This window comes from Crinia signifera, chromosome 5 (genome assembly GCF_055691185.1).
Source record: "Crinia signifera chromosome 5, ASM5569118v1, whole genome shotgun sequence".
Classification (NCBI taxonomy): Eukaryota; Metazoa; Chordata; class Amphibia; order Anura; family Myobatrachidae; genus Crinia; species Crinia signifera.
The window spans coordinates 26,979,955-26,999,635 of NC_139221.1; the positions used below are offsets into that span (position 1 = coordinate 26,979,955).

Below are 19,681 nucleotides of genomic sequence, written 5' to 3' on the forward strand. Positions count from 1 at the left end.
AGAGTGGAGGTCTTTCAGATTGGTGGAGGTCTCTCAGATAGGTTGTGGTCTCTCAGATAGGTAGAGTGGGTCTTTCAGACTGGTGGAGGGCTCTCAGGTAGGTGGAGATACATTCAGATCGGTGGAGGGGCTTTCAGATAGGTGGAGGACTCTCAGATAGGTGGCGGACTCTCAAGTTACAATGGTAATGACAGATGGTATAGTGGTAATAAGAGCCAGGTGACAAGCTACAATGATAATGACAGATGGTACAGTGGTAATAAGAACCAGGTGACAAAGGATAATGGTATTTAGACATGATACAGTCTTAATAAAAGCCGTAGGCTGAGAAACGCGGTAAGACACAATTCTATTTGCACCGAACGGCTGCATTGCTACCTTAATATTGGGAGGAGATCCTTGACAAGGTTGTACCATAAGTCAAAGTACCAGCAGCCAGGGACACTCCCGTAGATGCACAAGGGCCCATAGAGTCATACAAAATCTCTACAATTCACAGCCCAGCCCCAACAAATGGATGGACTAAGTATTATTCTATTAGTTACTTTGCATGCCAGTGAATAATAATCTATTAATGTTAACTGCTCTTGTAATTACCGGATTACTAGTATCTAACTGCCTATTGCAATATATCCTCACTGTAATCTAACCCTGAGAGACCGAGCTGCTTCCCACTAACAGCATTACAGGCAATAAGTGCAAATCATCCCACATCTAAAGGATCCATTTACATCATCGGTAGGTTACCGCAGTTTATGAGAACATTATATTTTATTTTAGCTCGGTCTCATTTTCTACTTTTTCGCTAGTACTAGTAAGGGTTGGGTATTCCCTTATACCCCTTTCACATTGCAAATGCCAGATCTCACCTGGGATTTGGATACGGGTCCGTCCCGGGAGCGACCCTGCATTGGAATGATTGTCCCCTGCAGAGACCCAGCAATAAGTCAGAAATGGGGCGGGGCGACGGCGCATCATCAGGGGGGAGGGGAGGAGACATCGCTTGGAAAAGACGCTGCCTCCTTCCTAGAGTGTGAACAGAATCTGACTCGTTCGGCATGGGTTACCTGTTCACACTGCACAGCAACCTGGGTCTAAACCCTTCTTTTAACCCGGGCCGGAATGTTGGGTTGCTGGACCCGGGTTTTTACAAATACACCCCTTTCGCACAGCACAGAGACCTGGGTCGGACCAGGGTCATCTGTGTGTACTTCTTTTCTTGGTAATAAGAGTGAGTGATAAGTACCAGTAAGGAGTCTATGAGCTCGTCGTCATGCTTCCCTTTCTCCAGCAGGGTCATCATCTGCATCTTGAGGGTTTTCAGGTCATTCGACAGAGATTTATTTCTGGCTTTTGAGGCGTCAAACTTCTTTTTCAGCTCCTCGTTCTCCTTCTTCAGAGCCTCATGTTCTCCGGTCAGCCTCTAGGATGACACAGGCGATATAACACAACACCCGTAACCTCAATGCCGTAATCATTTACCACGAGGCGACACTGCCCACCCATGTGTCAGCACTGCTGTTACTGTCAACACACATAAAACAATGTCAATTAAGAAAACAAAAGTATATAATAGTACAATAGTGGCGTAGAAACATTGGGCCTAATTCAGACCTGTTGGAGAGGCTGCAATATTTGCAGAAGGACAAAATCATGCTGCACTGCAGGTGGGGCAGATGTAACATGTGCAGAGAGAGTTAGATTTGGGTGGGGTGTGTCCATTATATCAGTGTTAATGCACATCTCTGTACTAAGGGCCTAATTCGGCAAATTTTCGTAAAATGACAACACGGCAAGGTCGCCCCTCACTCTGGGTCTCTCCCCACGATGCGGCCGCATTGCGATCTCAAAATTTCACACAGCTGCTGCCTACAAATACAGTATGACCGCATACCTCCCAACATGACCCTCTGCAGGAGGGACACAATGCTCTGTTGCCGGACTTTCCTCTTAATTTAGGATTACCTTCACATGTGGCGAAACACCTTTCTGAGCAATTAACTAGCTCAACACAGATGATGGTAATCCTAAATGAAAAAAGAAGTCCCGAAACAGAGCATTGCGTCCCTCCTGGAGAGGGTCATGTTGGGAAGTATGTGACTGTGTGAGCAGCGTCCACCTCTGAATCAGGCCCTAAGGCAGGGCTAGCCAAACTGGTCCTCGAGATCTAGCACCAGTCCACGTTTCCCAGATCACCTAGCCGGTGCACAGCGGTCGTCATTACTATCACATTCCCCAGGTCACCTAGCTGGTGCACAGCTGTAGTCATTACTAACTGTCACATTTCCCAGGTCACCTAGCTGGTGCACAGCTGTAGTCATTACTAACTGTCACATCTCCCAGGTCACCTAGCCGGTGCACTGCTGTAGTCATTACTAACTGTCGCATTTCCCAGATCTCCTAGCTGGTGCACAGCTGTAGCCATTACTAACTGTCACATCTCCCAGGTCACCTAGCTGGTGCACAGCTGTAGTCATTACTAGCTGTCACATTTCCCAGGTCACCTAGCTGGTGCACAGCTGTAGTCATTACTAACTGTCACATTTCCCAGATCTCCTAGCTGGTGCACAGCTGTAGTCATTACTAACTGTCACATCTCCCAGGTCACCTAGCTGGTGCACAGCTGTAGTCATTACTAGCTGTCACATTTCCCAGGTCACCTAGCTGGTGCACAGCTGTAGTCATTACTAACTGTCACATTTCCCAGATCTCCTAGCTGGTGCACAGCTGTAGTCATTACGAACTGTCACATCTCCCAGGTAACCTAGCTGGTGCACAGCTGTAGTCATTACTAACTGTCACATCTCCCAGGTCACCTAGCTGGTGCACAGCTGTAGTCATTACTAACTGTCACATCTCCCAGGTCACCTAGCTGGTGCACAGCTGTAGTCATTACTAACTGTCACATCTCCCAGGTCACCTAGCTGGTGCACAGCTGTAGTCATTACAAACTGTCACATTTCCCAGGTCACCTAGCTGGTGCACAGCTGTAATCATTACTAAGTGTCACATCTCCCATGTCTCCTAGCTGGTGCACAGGTGTAGTCATTACTAACTGTCACATGGTCAAACCTGCTGCATTTATTCCTACTATAGATCCACAGGCTGCCTGAGACACATATAGATCTTGAGGACTGGTTTGGCCACCCCTGCTCTAAGGCTTCCGGCAGAATATGGCCACTTATCACATGGTGATTTCTGGTTTTCTCCTGCAGACCTCAGAATTATGTGGCCGGGTTACTTACCTCCAACGTTTCTTTCCTCTCCTTCTCCAAGGTGCGGATCCGCAGCACATTCTTTTCCTGAGCGGCAAATCTTTTTGGTACGGATACGCCCAACATCTCTTCCTCCAAGCTGAGCTCTGATGTTGGACTACGGATTTGGCCCAACTGAGTCTCCAACTCACGTACCTACAAGATGTTCAAACATAATGGAGATGGTTTGGCTTTTACACAACTTTAGGAGGTACCTTAATAGGAATACTTTGCCCAGAGAACTCTGGGTAAATCTCCACCCTCACGGCAATTGGTGCAAAACGTGAGCGCTGAGTACTGGTGACATTTATGGTCTATTCTGAAAAGCGCTGTGTGACATTGCCAGACAGGAGCTTGTACGAATCTCGTGGAAGGTGGGGTGGGTTCAGGTAAAGAATATAAAACACTTATTACTAAAATCCTCCATAGAAGCGAAAGTATAGGTTACATACTTTTTTTTTTCTGGTAAAATATGTGCAGGTTGAGTATCTGTTATCCAAATGATTCAGTATTTTGGAAAATATTCCAAAATACGGAATAACCATTATCCAAAATGCCTCTGGTCCCGAGCATTTTGGATAAGGGAAGCTCAACCTGTATATGTAAAGATGAAGTCAGTAGGCTGCATACCTCCACTATGCCTATTGGTTTGGGATGTAGAATGGTTTCTTTAAGGGATCCGGTCATGGTCAAAACGGTCATCATATTATATATGGCCTACATGAGTTTTACCCAATATTTGCTATTTTATGGACTTTTTCATACTACCATTGGTAATGGAAAAGTGTGCTGAGCTCAGTGGTAGCGAAGCACCCTACCCAAACCACACAGCTGCACACTATTTGGGGGGACAGGTGCTACAACATACAAATTGACACCCCAAAAACAAAAGTCTAATACTCACCCTGCCTTGTAGTGCCAGGATCTGCTGTGCCCGCCCCCGCCAGCTCCCGGATGTGGAGATCAGCTGAGAAATACTGACGTCCTCACCAATCTCATTGCTTAAGACCTGAGGGTAATACATCCATCATGAGATAAATCTCATCCTCCAAATGTGTAGCCTTATGAGAACACTATATGATATATATAGGTCCTAACAGATGTAACTGCTGTATATCACCATCATGTTACCACTCCTCTCTCCCTCCAAAATATATTGTTTTTATGTTCCAACTTTCATTTATTTGTATATTTTAATAGTTAAGTATTAGAATCAATTTGAAAAACATTTACACATTAATATAGAGGGGTTTGGGTCTCTATGAACCTCTGAAAGATTTATGTTGTACCTGCTGTATCATTTGTAGGTGTGATATATATTGTGTATTATACCTATTGTACCAGGGGCCTGATTCAAGGTTGCTCGTTATTGAGCGAATGGTGCGGGTATAATGGTGCGATGGTGCGGATCTGCGCACACGTATCGGCGAAAATACTCATGTGCATACCAGGTCGGTGAATGCCTTTGGCGAGTATCACACTCGCCGAACTGTTCGCACAGAGTGGGGTGGGTAGGGGACGGGCGGGGGGTGCACCTAGAAAACCGCTGGCCGTCCTTATGAGAATGCAGGTGTGTCTAAGCCTGCTCGGGGTGGGAGGCTGATGTCACATGACGTCAGCACCCGCCCTGAATTCGCCCATGTCTTTCCTAAATAAAAGTCAGGCTAGACTGATATATATTTGTAAACCGGTAAAAAAAACCATGCAAATGGATGTGTAAGCAGTGGGCGCTCACTCGCCCGGTGGGTGGCATTTACCTGCTCGCTAAGTTGTTTAGTTCAGTGTGGATCAGGCCCCATATGTAGTATCTATAGTACATTGTGTCTCGTTTACCTTATGAGCCATTTTTAGTTCCTGTTTAGTGGTCTGGATTTGATTGCGATACTCCGTCAGTTTTTGGTTGGCAGCCGCCAGCTTGTCCTGTAATGATTTAACCTCTGAAGCCTCCGCCTACAGATACAAGAGGTCAATAAGGCACATTTAACAAAATTGTACTCAGGGGTCAAATCTATGTTGTTCTCCAAACACACTGCCCAATCCGTCCTGCCTGATGTCACAACTGGTCGGGGCGCATTTAGGCGCCCAGATGTTTTACATGCATCCACCCAGTTGAGCTTTCCATCAGCGCTGACTCCTGGTGCAGGTGTATGGGCGGTCGGCGGATCTCCCATACACACAGCGCAATGTGCGGATATATCTTTAGATACTGTATATCATCTATCGGCTGTGTTGACATCTAACACGATATGTCTGTAAACAAAGACATGGCTTTTACACACCGATCGCTTAAGAAACATTGGGCAACCTATTGATCAGTCATCGCATCTTTCAGTGTGTACCCAGCATAAGGCCGGGTACACACCTACAGCTATATCGGCTGACGGATTGGACAGCGTGTTCTGTATACACTGTCTGATCAGTTATGACACCCACCCAGTTGCGCTGTCAATATACGCAGGCTGGCAAACAGCTCTGAATAAGGCACTTAGAACCTTCCCGTAGGCTCTAGTGAACCGAGCCAGCAGCCTCATGCACCTGGGTACAGTGACACAGCGTATACAGAAGCTGCGACAGCAGTGTGACAGCCCCTATAGTCAGGGGTTATAGTGGCTGCCCGGGGGCCTGGGGCATGCTCCGTGCCCGTATAACTTACTGCCATGGATCTGTCACAGTAACTTACAGAAGACAAGTCTTCCTCCATTATCATCAGTAATGACTCGTACTGTACCAGGTATGTAATGATGTCCCCTAATACTCTATGTACAGTAATTACACATGAGCAGTAGTAACAGCGATTGTTAGTACTAATCTAATGCCCAATAATCTGAGTGTTTATAGGGCAGACTAATAACCGCCCCTTCTCACTTCTCATACGGTTGGTGGGGGCAGAGGGAGCACAACCTAAATTTAAAGATGTCCTATGCTGCTACCTAGAAACAGACTTTTTAGCTTCAGGTGAATACTGCCTGGCCACACTGCCAATGGGCACCAGTAGGGCATCAGTATTTAAAATCATTGTATAAATCATACCAGTATTGCTTCTGTACTCCGGATAACTTTCAGCCCATTTCCAGAGTCTCTCTGCTGTTGGGACGCGGTGTTCTGCAGCTGAAACAACAGTTCACAAATATATTAATATCAAAACGTCAGACTGCCTGGCTGTGCCCTGTAATATGCTGTAATGTATCAGAGACTCCCTGACTGTGCCCTGTAATACGGTGTAATGTATCAGAGACTCCCTGACTGTGCCCTGTAATATGATATAATGTACAGGAGTCTCTCTGACTGTGCCCCGTAATATGATATAATGTACAGGAGTCTCTCTGTCTGGGCCCCATAATATGATATAGGGGGTTATTCTAGTCCATTCTTTCTGACAAAATCCTTCTTAGATGGACAAAACCATGTGCACTGCGGGTGGGGCAGATGTAACTTGTGCAGAGAGAATTAGATTTGGGTGGGGTTTTTCTTCAAAGTGAGATCTATATTGAAGTGTAAAATCATGCAGTCAGTATTTTCCCTACACAGAAACAAAATAACTCACCCAAATCTAATTCTCTCTGCACATGTTACATCTGCCCCCCTGCAGTGCACATGGTTTTGTCCATCTAAGAAGGATTTTGTCAGAAAGAATGAACTAGAATAAACCCCATAATGTACAGGAGTCTCTCTGACTGGGCCCTGTAATATGATATAATGTACAGGAGTCTCTGACTGGGCCCTGTAATATGATATAATGTACAGGAGTCTCTCTGTCTGGGCCCTGTAATATGATATAATGTACAGGAGTCTCTGACTGTGCCCTGTAATATGATATAATGTACAGGAGTCTCTCTGTCTGGGCCCTGTAATATGATATAATGTACAGGAGTCTCTCTGTCTGGGCCCTGTAATATGATATAATGTACAGGAGTCTCTGACTGTGCCCTGTAATATGATATAATGTACAGGAGTCTCTCTGACTGTGCCCTGTAATATGATATATTGTACAGGAGTCTCTCTGTCTGGGCCCCGTAATATGATATAATGTACAGGAGTCTCTCTGTCTGGGCCCCGTAGTATGATATAATGTACAGGAGTCTCTCTGTCTGGGCCCTGTAATATGATATAATGTACAGGAGTCTCTCTGACTGGGCCATGTAATATGATATAATGTACAGGAGTCTCTGACCGGGCCCTGTAATATGATATAATGTACAGGAGTCTCTGACCGTGCCCTGTAATATGATATAATGTACAGGAGTCTCTCTATCTGTGCCCTGTAATATGATATAATGTACAGGAGTCTCTCTGTCTGGGCCCTGTAATATGATATAATGTACAGGAGTCTCTCTGTCTGTGCCCTGTAATATGATATAATGTACAGGAGTCTCTCTGTCTGTGTCCTGTAATATGATATAATGTACAGGAGTCTCTCTGTCTGTGCCCTGTAATATGATATAATGTACAGGAGTCTCTCTGTCTGGGCCCTGTAATATGATATAATGTACAGGAGTCTCTCTGTCTGGGCCCTGTAATATGATATAATGTACAGGAGTCTCTCTGTCTGTGCCCTGTAATATGATATAATGTACAGGAGTCTCTCTGTCTGGGCCCTGTAATATGATGTATCTGTAATAATCTGTATGTATGTTGTTAGAGGCAGAAGGGAGCCCATATTAGGAGGAGATGTGGGTCCTGATATGCCACATGGAGTAGTCCGGGGTTGCTCCAAGGTAGGTAGCTCTTAGTTTGGATATATCAAGTAAGGAGCCATTATCATGTGGCTCCTTGCTGGTTAATCGTAGACCCAATTTAGGGTAACGGTGGTGTGGGGTGCGGTGCTCCTGGACTGGATGGGCTGGGTGGCTTTAGTGCGGCATGCCCTTACATTCTATTAACACTTTTCCTTCACTAACACTATCTCTATCCTATTTTAATTACATTCATTTATCTCTCTCTTTTTATATAGCTTCGGCTTCCTATCACTAATTATTAACACTTAGTATATCACTGGCATGCCGCGCTGGGCTTCCCAGCTTATGATGGTTTTTTGGGGTGCCGCACCCTGCACCTAGATATAGCGCTAGGGACCCCCAATATACAGAGAAGCCTTGACGCGGCTTGGGGGCATAGCATACACCTGCGCAGGTATATGTAACCAATATCTCTGAATTCTATTATCATGTAGTGTTCTAGATTGGTTACTAGCATTGCTCAGTGTGTTGAGGGGAAAAATGTCTTGTTTTACTTACCCAGTAATTAACCCCTCCCTCATGCACCTGGGTAATGCTACTGAACTAATTGAGCATCTACCACTATCTGTATGTATGTTGTTAGAGGCAGAAGGGAGCCCATATTAGGAGGAGATGTGGGTCCTGATATGCCACATGGAGTAGTCTGGGGTTGCTCCAAGGTAGGTAGCTCTTAGTTTGGATATATCAAGTAAGGAGCCATTATCATGTGGCTCCTTGCTGGTTAATCGTAGACCCAATTTAGGGTAACGGTGGTGTGGGGTGCGGTGCTCCTGGACTGGATGGGCTGGGTGGCTTTAGTGCGGCATGCCCTTACATTCTATTAACACTTTTCCTTCACTAACACTACAGTATCTCTATCCTATTTTAATTACATTCATTTATCTCTCTCTTTTTATATAGCTTCGGCTTCCTATCACTAATTATTAACACTTAGTATATCACTGGCATGCCGCGCTGGGCTTCCCAGCTTATGATGGTTTTTTGGGGTGCCGCACCCTGCACCTAGATATAGCGCTAGGGACCCCCAATATACAGAGAAGCCTTGACGCGGCTTGGGGGCATAGCATACACCTGCGCAGGTATATGTAACCAATATCTCTGAATTCTATTATCATGTAGTGTTCTAGATTGGTTACTAGCATTGCTCAGTGTGTTGAGGGGAAAAATGTCTTGTTTTACTTACCCAGTAATTAACCCCTCCCTCATGCACCTGGGTAATGCTACTGAACTAATTGAGCATCTACCACTATCTGTATGTATGTTGTTAGAGGCAGAAGGGAGCCCATATTAGGAGGAGATGTGGGTCCTGATATGCCACATGGAGTAGTCCGGGGTTGCTCCAAGGTAGGTAGCTCTTAGTTTGGATATATCAAGTAAGGAGCCATTATCATGTGGCTCCTTGCTGGTTAATCGTAGACCCAATTTAGGGTAACGGTGGTGTGGGGTGCGGTGCTCCTGGACTGGATGGGCTGGGTGGCTTTAGTGCGGCATGCCCTTACATTCTATTAACACTTTTCCTTCACTAACACTATCTCTATCCTATTTTAATTACATTCATTTATCTCTCTCTTTTTATATAGCTTCGGCTTCCTATCACTAATTATTAACACTTAGTATATCACTGGCATGCCGCGCTGGGCTTCCCAGCTTATGATGGTTTTTTGGGGTGCCGCACCCTGCACCTAGATATAGCGCTAGGGACCCCCAATATACAGAGAAGCCTTGACGCGGCTTGGGGGCATAGCATACACCTGCGCAGGTATATGTAACCAATATCTCTGAATTCTATTATCATGTAGTGTTCTAGATTGGTTACTAGCATTGCTCAGTGTGTTGAGGGGAAAAATGTCTTGTTTTACTTACCCAGTAATTAACCCCTCCCTCATGCACCTGGGTAATGCTACTGAACTAATTGAGCATCTACCACTATCTGTATGTATGTTGTTAGAGGCAGAAGGGAGCCCATATTAGGAGGAGATGTGGGTCCTGATATGCCACATGGAGTAGTCCGGGGTTGCTCCAAGGTAGGTAGCTCTTAGTTTGGATATATCAAGTAAGGAGCCATTATCATGTGGCTCCTTGCTGGTTAATCGTAGACCCAATTTAGGGTAACGGTGGTGTGGGGTGCGGTGCTCCTGGACTGGATGGGCTGGGTGGCTTTAGTGCGGCATGCCCTTACATTCTATTAACACTTTTCCTTCACTAACACTATCTCTATCCTATTTTAATTACATTCATTTATCTCTCTCTTTTTATATAGCTTCGGCTTCCTATCACTAATTATTAACACTTAGTATATCACTGGCATGCCGCGCTGGGCTTCCCAGCTTATGATGGTTTTTTGGGGTGCCGCACCCTGCACCTAGATATAGCGCTAGGGACCCCCAATATACAGAGAAGCCTTGACGCGGCTTGGGGGCATAGCATACACCTGCGCAGGTATATGTAACCAATATCTCTGAATTCTATTATCATGTAGTGTTCTAGATTGGTTACTAGCATTGCTCAGTGTGTTGAGGGGAAAAATGTCTTGTTTTACTTACCCAGTAATTAACCCCTCCCTCATGCACCTGGGTAATGCTACTGAACTAATTGAGCATCTACCACTATCTGTACCCTGTAATATGATATAATGTACAGGAGTCTCTCTGACTGTGCCCTGTAATATGATATAATGTACAGGAGTCTCTCTGTCTGGGTCCTGTAATATGATATAATGTACAGGAGTCTCTCTGTCTGGGCCCTGTAATATGATATAATGTACAGGAGTCTCTCTGTCTGGGTCCTGTAATATGATATAATGTACAGGAGTCTCTCTGTCTGGACCCTGTAATATGATATAATGTACAGGAGTCTCTCTGTCTGTGTCCTGTAATATGATATAATGTACAGGAGTCTCTCTGTCTGGGCCCTGTAATATGATATAATGTACAGGAGTCTCTCTGTCTGTGCCCTGTAATATGATATAATGTACAGGAGTCTCTCTGTCTGGGCCCTGTAATATGATATAATGTACAGGAGTCTCTCTGTCTGGGCCCTGTAATATGATATAATGTACAGGAGTCTCTCTGACTGTGCCCTGTAATATGATATAATGTACAGGAGTCTCTCTGTCTGGGTCCTGTAATATGATATAATGTACAGGAGTCTCTCTGTCTGTGCCCTGTAATATGATATAATGTACAGGAGTCTCTCTGTCTGGGTCCTGTAATATGATATAATGTACAGGAGTCTCTCTGTCTGGGCCCTGTAATATGATATAATGTACAGGAGTCTCTCTGTCTGGGTCCTGTAATATGATATAATGTACAGGAGTCTCTCTGTCTGGGCCCTGTAATATGATATAATGTACATGAGTCTCTCTGTCTGGGCCCCGTAATATGATATAATGTACAGGAGTCTCTCTGTCTGGGCCCTGTAATACGGTGTAATGTACAGGAGTCTCTCTGTCTGGGCACCATAATATGATATAATGTACAGGAGTCTCTCTGTCTGGGCCCTGTAATACGGTGTAAGGTACAGGAGTCTCTCTGTCTGGGCCCCGTAGTATGATATAAGTTTCTTACCTCTCTCTCCAGCTCTCTCACTTTGTTACTCAGCTGTTTCACTTTGGTTTTCTCGCTCTCCATCTCAGCTGTGAGATCTCGGTTCCGTTTGGACAACTCTACGATTTTCGTGGCTGCGACATCTCCGGCCAATCCCGCTGTGCCTGGTGGAATAACCGCGAGAGTCAGTACGTACACTGTGTATGACACCGTGGCTCCTACCGCTACAGATGTGTTCTCATACAGCTGTTACATTATGCAGTGCTGTCCACTTTCCTGTAACACTTCTGCTTCTTAACAAGCTCCGCCATTGTCCTCTGCACATCTGTGTCTTCTTATAGAACTCTAGGTCAGGCATGTCCAAACTATGGCCCTCCAGCTGTTGTGAAACTACAAGTCCCATCATGCCTTGCCACAGTGTTGCTAGTAGGGAATGCTGGGATCTGTAATTTCACAACAGCTGGAGAGCCACAGTTTGGACATGCCTGCTCTAGGCACAAGGGACATTTATGACTCCCAAGGTGTTGTCGGGATTTGTGCCCGATTTCACTCGATTCGGATGGCTCAGGCCATGAAATTGGCCCAAATCGCATGATCCCGTCTGACCAGATGCGCAGTCCTGTGCGGATCATATCGGAGTCGGATACCGGCTGCACATAAGGGGGCAGATGTATTAAGCCTGAGAAGAGATAAACTGTAGATAAAGTGAAAGGAGATAAAGCACAGCCAATGAACTGTGTTTGAAAATGACAGTTGGGAGTAGATTGGCTGGTGCGTTATGTCTTTCCACTTTATCTCTTCTCCAGGCTTAATACATCTGTCCCAAGATTTGCTAAATCTTATGTGGAGCTGGGCGGGGGACACAGAGAAGCAGCGGGCGGGGGACGCAGAGAAGCAGCGGGCAGGGGACGCTGCAAGCCAACCAGAGAGGCAGGTAGAGGAAGCCAGGCAGCAGACACAGAGGCGTCGGCAGGGGACGCCGGTGAGGGGAACAGAGAGCCGGGCAGGAGGAGCTGCAAGAAAAAAAATAAAAACAATACAAATTAATGGCAGCTCGTGATTGGCTGAGAGCTCTCTCAGCCAATCACTGATTGGCTGAGAGAGCTCTCAGCCAATCAATGGCTCCCCATTCATTTGTATGAGCTTTTTTCCCCCCTTGAAGCCTGGATTCCTACTCCCCCTGCCCGGCTCTCTGTTCCTCTCGCCGGCGTCCCCTGCCCGACGCCTCTGTGTCCACCGCCCCCCCTGCAGCAAGTGCATAATCGTGTGTGAAATCAGGTCCGACTTGTGCTTAGGACAAGTTGGACTAATGTATGGGGGCCTTAAGACCATGGAGCAAATGCTCTTATATAATGTCATGTTATTACGCAGCTGCACCTGATGGAGGCACCGGTGGAGATACGTAATTTTGCAGCACCCTGATGGAAAGAGTTGGGCAGGAGAATCCCTTGAGGAGTATAGGTTGACACAAACTGTTATGGAACTACAAGTTCCACCATGTCTTATGCCTTTGGCTGAGTCGTATACTGGGACTTGCTGGTATAACTCCACCTGGAGGACCACAGATTGCCCACACCTCCTCTAGACTCTGCTGGCCACACTGCTACAGTAATACATTACATATGGAAGTAATAATTACCTGCCAGTGCCAGCTTGTTGTCTTCCACCTTCTTCCTGAGATGTCTGATCTCAAAGTCTTTCTCCTTCAGGAGTTTGTGCAAGCGGCCGTTCTCGTCCTGCACTTCCCGCAGCTGGCCCTGTAGCTGCTCGTTCTCGTCCTGCAGGAGCCTGCAGACAGCGCGGGAAACACTCAGTAATCGCGTCACTAGAAAGAATAAGCTATCACAGGGCTCTTTGGGACTGATTCAGACCTGATCACTAAGCTGCGTATATTCACATACAAATCCGCTCGCATGTGGCCGCACTGCTGAAAAATCATTTGATGGTCTCTCACCATCTAACTCGCTCCGGGGTTTGCACATGCGCATATTTGTGCATACGCAAGCCCCAAACATCGGACAGAGTAGCGAATTCAGCAGCACTGAGCGGGTCTGAATGACCCCTAGTTGCTAGTGGTGCCTATGTAGTTAAAAATGTAATGTCAAATCTTAACGGCTATGTATTAAAGCTTGTGTAAGTGTCAACTTTTCCTGAGGCATCCAAGGAAGACTGCTAGGACTACCCAGGCTGCCGACACTTATCTCGGGGCCCTTACGCTCCATAGGATGACAGTATGAAGGTCGACAGTCAATACGTTGACCACTATTGGTTCGATAGGCCAAAGGTCAACACATGAAAAAGGCAGACATGCATTAGGTAGACATTAAAAATGTCGACACAACCAAGGTCACCGTGGAAAAATGTCGACATGGGATTTTCATGATTTTTCCCCCCAAAGTCGTTTTTGTTTTACCATCCCAGTGGGCATGGAGGGAGAATGAAATAATGTGCCGAGCGCAGCGAGGGAACGCGGTACACTAATACGGAGTCCATGTCGACATTTGTCAACACTGACACCAGAAAAAAAAATTCAAAAACTCATGTCAACGTTTTCATGTGGACATTTTGCTGGTGCCGACCTTTTGACTATGTCCACCTGATGCGCGTAGACCTTTTCCCCGTGTCAACCTTTGGCCTGTTGACCAATAGTGGTCGGCCTAATTACTGTCGACAAAACGTTCCACACACTTACCGAGTATGACAGCATTTACACACGTACTTGTGATCCATTTCATCAGTGAATTAACTTGTGTTTCAGGGCCCTTTAAACAGTGTTCTCCACCCCAGTGGTTTGCACACATATTAAGAAGAATGATCACATTCATGTAGCTAAATTAAATTCAAATATTTTCTTTATTAACTATTTCTTGCATCTCTCACTTTTTCCACAAGATGGCGCTAGTGCCCTACAGATTCTGATACTTTAAAGACACAGGGCCACATGTATCAAGCTTCAAAAGTGATAAAGTGGAGAGTGATAAACATTTAGCCAACACAGGGCCACATGTATCAAGCTTCAAAAGTGATAAAGTGGAGAGTGATAAACATTTAGCCAATCAGCTCCTGCCTGTCACTTTTCAAACCCAATGTGAAACAAAATTAACGGTTTATTAATCTCCATTTTATCACTTTTTAAAGATTGGTACCTCTGGCCCACAGACAGAGATGCTGTGTTATATCCCAGATTCTGGCACCTTTTGCCCACATCGTTTGAGGAATCGCTGTCCAATTGAAGCAGATTCAGCTGGTCCTGGACTCCAAAAACATCGGCCTTGTTCTGTACTTGGGGTTGCTCACTCTGCTTCTCCCTTTTCCTCTCCATCAGTCTTTGCAGACGTTTCTGTTGCTGCTCCTGGAGAGCTTTGAACTGTAGCCGCAGGTTTTCATTGACTGCGTCGTCTGACTCCATGCTTGCTGGAAAGAGAGAGATCATGCTTACACTAAAGGTGCCCATACACGGTGCGTTTGTACCGTGCGATGCGACGCGCGCTCCCGTGGACATCTCATCGCACAGTACAAAAAGTATGTGCTGCACCTACTTTTTGTACTGCCTTCTGATCACATTACATGCAAATTGCATGCAAAACGCATGCGTGGCGATGCGATCCAGCACCTAACAGGTGCGATCATTGTACTGTGTATGGGCACCTTTACAGTATTTGTGTGTGGGGTACAGACATCACTGGATCAGGGGCAGAATCTTAGAGCAAAAAAATACTAATCCAATGTATTAATAAATAAGTCATAGTAAACAATTAAATTAATAATAACACTACTACTACTACATAATTAACCTAGGGTCAGGGGGTAAGACCTGGATCACTGTGGGGGCTGATGCACAGTTGAACATGTCCGTTTTGCAGGTGTGTTTTTCATGTTTTTCGGGCTGCGCGTGATCATGAGCTAAGTGTGCAAGCCAATGGGAGATGCTGAGTCTTACACAACTCAGTCACATCTCTGTATAGGTAAATAAACCTGTTCTTAGATCACATTTGCTACATTTTATGTCTCCTCTCCAGGAGAAGCGCAGGCTGCTCGCCACTTCAGGCCGGTGTTACGTCATTAGGCCCCGGCCCCATCACTGGTGAATGTTCGGATCCAAATGATGCAATTCTGTATCATTCAGCCCTGCTCCCATTATACAGAGCCACAATTTAAGGTAAATCTCCCCTTACTGACCACTTTTACAATTAGTTACAATTAGTGCACAAAGACTATGCCCTATGGTTGCCCAATCACTGTCCAATTCTTCTTGTCACACTGGCTCCAACTATAGCAGGAAATCAAACTTTGCCTCCTGTGAAATCACAAATACAATTATGGGACAATCAGGAAAAAAGAAATATCTAGGTTGTGCTGAATAGTTTTATTCTGGATTCTGTAAATTTGTCATACAGGCCCTTATTCTGGTCCATTCGCACAGACCAGAATATTTGCAAGGGCATCGATGATGGGCGCATGCGCAGGACAATTACTGTATACAACTTGAAAATACACTTTAGCGCTATCCCAACAAAGTACACACTGCAGCAAAAAGAACTTGCTTGCAGATCTCTGAACCAACTGGTGTCCAAAAATGATATGGACTAATTGGGGCTTCCTACTGACCTCCTCGACACCCCGTATTCAATCAATAATAAATAAAATCAGTAAAAAACAGATGCTAAAACATGATTAAAAAACAAATTTATTTTATTTGTTTTTTAATCACGTTTTATCGTCTGTTTTTTTACTTGCATATCGTATGGAATAAAACACTTTTTTACGGAGCATCTTGGGTGTGGAGAATCTCCTTGTCTGGAATAGACCAAAGAAACTGCTCTCATATTGGGCCTCATATTGAGGTGAGTGTTGTTCCATCCGACGTCCGATGTTTTTATGATTGATTGAATACGGGGTGTCAAGTGATTTTGAAGATTAGGATCCTGGTTCAAAGATACCATTACATGCAAATAGGGCCTTCTATACAGGTCAGTAACATCTATATTCTGCTTGTGAGGACGTGAGGTCACAGGAGGATTAGAAGGGAGACTACCATTGGAAAAAAACATAAAGATACCTTTATGTGCATATAGGGACCCCTACGGAGGTCAGTAGGAGGCCCCAATTAGTCCATATCATTTTTGGACACCAGTTTTCCACAGTGTATTTCCAAGTTGTTTTTTTGTGTATTGGTGAAGTGGGAGTGTAGTGACCCACAGAATACACACATAGCAGCAATCCCGGGCGCAATCACTCACCTGTCGAACCTGTTCTTTTTGCGAAAGGACCATTACTGTGCATGTGCATACACCGGGTGCGTGCGTCCACGGCGAACTGATTGTTCGCCGGGCACACGAGTGTGTGGACGAGGGGCAGAGAGGGGCGTGGGGTGGGGCTGGCCCATTTGCACATGGGAACGCCCAGGGTTTCATAAGCATTCCAATGAGAGAGCTGGGTGTTCTCATACTAATGGGTTGATGACGCCGGTGCGGGCGACAGGCAGCTAACATCACCGGATTGTCAGCTGCCCGCCCACTTCCCTCAGAGTGCACACGCACATCTAAGGTTTCTCTGAGCAAACTTAGATGTGCGAATGGTAAAACTTCCTTTCGCAGCCAGTGCGTGCGAACACACACTGCAAATGTGTGGCGGCCAGGCGACCATTTGCAAGGGGGAGTTTGGTGGACTTGCAATTCTGCAAATTTGCAGCCTTGCGAATCAACCAGACTAACCACCATAGTGCTCTACAACTATTTTTATTACGTTCTGAGTCACGTGACAAATGTTGGAATTTTACATGATCGCTGTTCACGCAAAAAAATGTTGCTTCTCGGATATTTTGTAGGCCCATCCGGGGAGTGAATGCTGCCTATGTGCAGTCTTTATACAGGTGTGAGAGCTGGAATGTCACCTGTCATTAGGGTAGGGGTCATAGGGCCAACATACATTAGGTCGACCACTAAAGATCGACAGGGCTTATGTCGACAAGTGAAATAGGTCAACACACCTAAGGTTGACAGGGTCAGAAGGTCGAAACAAGTATTAGGCCGACAATGGGAAGGTCGCCAGTCGAAAAGTCGACATGAGACGGTACCAATTGGAGTACAAATAGTAATTGCACTATCGGACCCCTTGTGTTGGACTTAATTGCTGACAGCCGCGATCATTGCGAGCGATTACTCGAGCCTTACTGCAAGCTCTATGGTGCTGAGGCACCGACGGCAAACAATCCGTCACGCTGAAAATTCTGCACTAACACTCCCACAGGTGGGAGCTCCGGGACGATCCCTACAGAGTGGGAGCACACGGTGATTGCCTATTCACCGGTTGGGACCCAGTCTCCAACAGCAACATCAACAGCTCCTTCGGAGCCGTTTCTCTAGACAGCAATCCCCGGCTCACGTGCAATGCCCTGATAATTTCTTGTCAGTGGAAAAGGAGTATGAGTGTTCGTAACCCTGAGTAAGGAAGGGATGCGGTCATTTGGTCGAATGCATTATGGTCGAATGTCATTACATCGAATCCATTAGGTCGAATTGCTAAAAGGTCGACATGATTCTAGGTCGACATGGGAAAAGGTCGAAATGATTCTAGGTCGAAAGGTCATTAGTTCGACAGGTCATTAGGTCGACAAGGTCATTAGTTCGACATTGTCTAGGTCGACATTCACAAAGTCGACATGGGGTTTTTCACTGTTTTTTGAGCCGACATGTGCTGACAGGCGGTATTTCATGCCCTACCATCCACTAGGGCGTGGTGGGAGAATAAAATAGTGTGCCGAGCGTAGCGAGGCACCGTGCCCGACGCATAGCGAGCGCAGCGAGCGATGCGAGGGGATGCAGTGCACTTTAAACTGTGTCCATGTCGACTGTGTTGACATTCAGGTAAAAAAACAGTGAAAAACCCCATGTTGACTTTGTGAATGTCGACCTAGACAATGTCGAACTAATGACCTTGTCGACCTAATGACCTGTCGAACTAATGACCTTTCGACCTAGAATCATTTCGACCTTTTCCCATGTCGACCTAGAATCATGTCGACCTTTTAGCAATTCGACCTAATGGATTCGATGTAATGACATTCGACCATAATGCATTCGACCAAACGATCCCAACCCGTAAGGAACTACAGCACTCAGCATGCTAGGCACAGGCTTCCGACCAGAGTGCAGACGGTTGCTTCCATTGTCCGATATAAAGACATTAAACCCGGTATTGGGGCGGCTGCCATGTAGGAGACACACATAGCCCAGCAATAATCCCAGACTGATCACACTGGCACTGTCATGGCAGGGAGGAAGGGCTGCACCATGCATATTCATAGGGCTGAGGATGCATGCACAGCAGCAGTCTGCACCAGCCAAGTCTCCCAACACAGGGTGGTTGCACCTGTAATATTATATGTGATTACAGAATGTAATATACTACATGACATGTTTCTTCAGAACAAAGTACACGTCCTCAGGGGATCATGTGGAACTACAGGTCACAGCATGCCCTCTGCTATAAGCGGTCCGAGCACAGTTGTTACTAACCGGCGATCTCCGCCAAAAAAACCTTTTCCTCGAGCCACTCACCGCTTCTTCCCCCGGTCTGTCCGCCCTTCCTGCAGCGAGCGCACCGGGAGGAGGAGGACGCGTCTCCCGGGCAACGGTCGCCATGGCGACCGCGCGCCTGCGATGACGGCATCAGAGAGCGCCCCTCTGCTGACGCATGCGCAGGCTACATAAAGCGTTGCTTCTGCATTGCGCATGCGCGCCAAGCAGTTTGTAATAATCCCCTGCTCTGTGGGAAATACTTGGATACGTGATTTTTACAGCATATAGACAATGTATGAGATACAGCAGCAGTATCACTGCTGCCTTGGGACTCGGAGTCGGGTGTGTCAAGACCTATCCTTGCTTACTGCTGCTAGAGTCACTAATTACAAAGAAGTAATGTGTCCCCCCCCCCCCCCCTTTACTACATCCCCTTCAGTTTTGTCAATTTTCCCATCATGCACTGGGTCCTAGGAATGGCCATCGGCACATCCCCCATCGATGGTTGCCATCAATGGCTTCTAGAGCAGGAACCATCGATGGCTATAAACCATTGTACCTCACACCATCGATGGTTCCTGCCATCGCTTAGCCACGCATGCGGAGAGCAACGGAAAGGGTCGCTG

At 46.1% G+C, this 19,681-nt stretch overlaps 1 protein-coding gene across 2 annotated transcripts in view; it reads right to left on the bottom strand.

Moving 5' to 3' along the window:
• The window catches only part of CCDC13 (coiled-coil domain containing 13), a 44,162-nt gene extending 24,958 nt beyond the window's left edge, over positions 1 to 19,204 (bottom strand). Inside the window, exons 1-9 of one of the 2 annotated variants that reach the window (XM_083186841.1) lie at positions 19,095 to 19,204; positions 14,730 to 14,949; positions 13,175 to 13,323; positions 11,557 to 11,699; positions 6,285 to 6,362; positions 5,088 to 5,204; positions 4,159 to 4,263; positions 3,246 to 3,410; positions 1,247 to 1,423 (exon numbers count right to left, since the gene is read on the bottom strand). In XM_083186841.1, coding sequence (XP_083042967.1) covers positions 1,247 to 1,423; positions 3,246 to 3,410; positions 4,159 to 4,263; positions 5,088 to 5,204; positions 6,285 to 6,362; positions 11,557 to 11,699; positions 13,175 to 13,323; positions 14,730 to 14,944 — 1,149 coding nt within the window. In that variant the 5' untranslated portion in view covers positions 14,945 to 14,949; positions 19,095 to 19,204. Of the gene's footprint in view, positions 1 to 1,246; positions 1,424 to 3,245; positions 3,411 to 4,158; positions 4,264 to 5,087; positions 5,205 to 6,284; positions 6,363 to 11,556; positions 11,700 to 13,174; positions 13,324 to 14,729; positions 14,950 to 19,052; positions 19,072 to 19,094 lie in introns of those variants that run through there. The other variant, XM_083186842.1, reaches the window with a different exon arrangement.
• Positions 19,205 to 19,681: the final 477 nt, after the last annotated feature.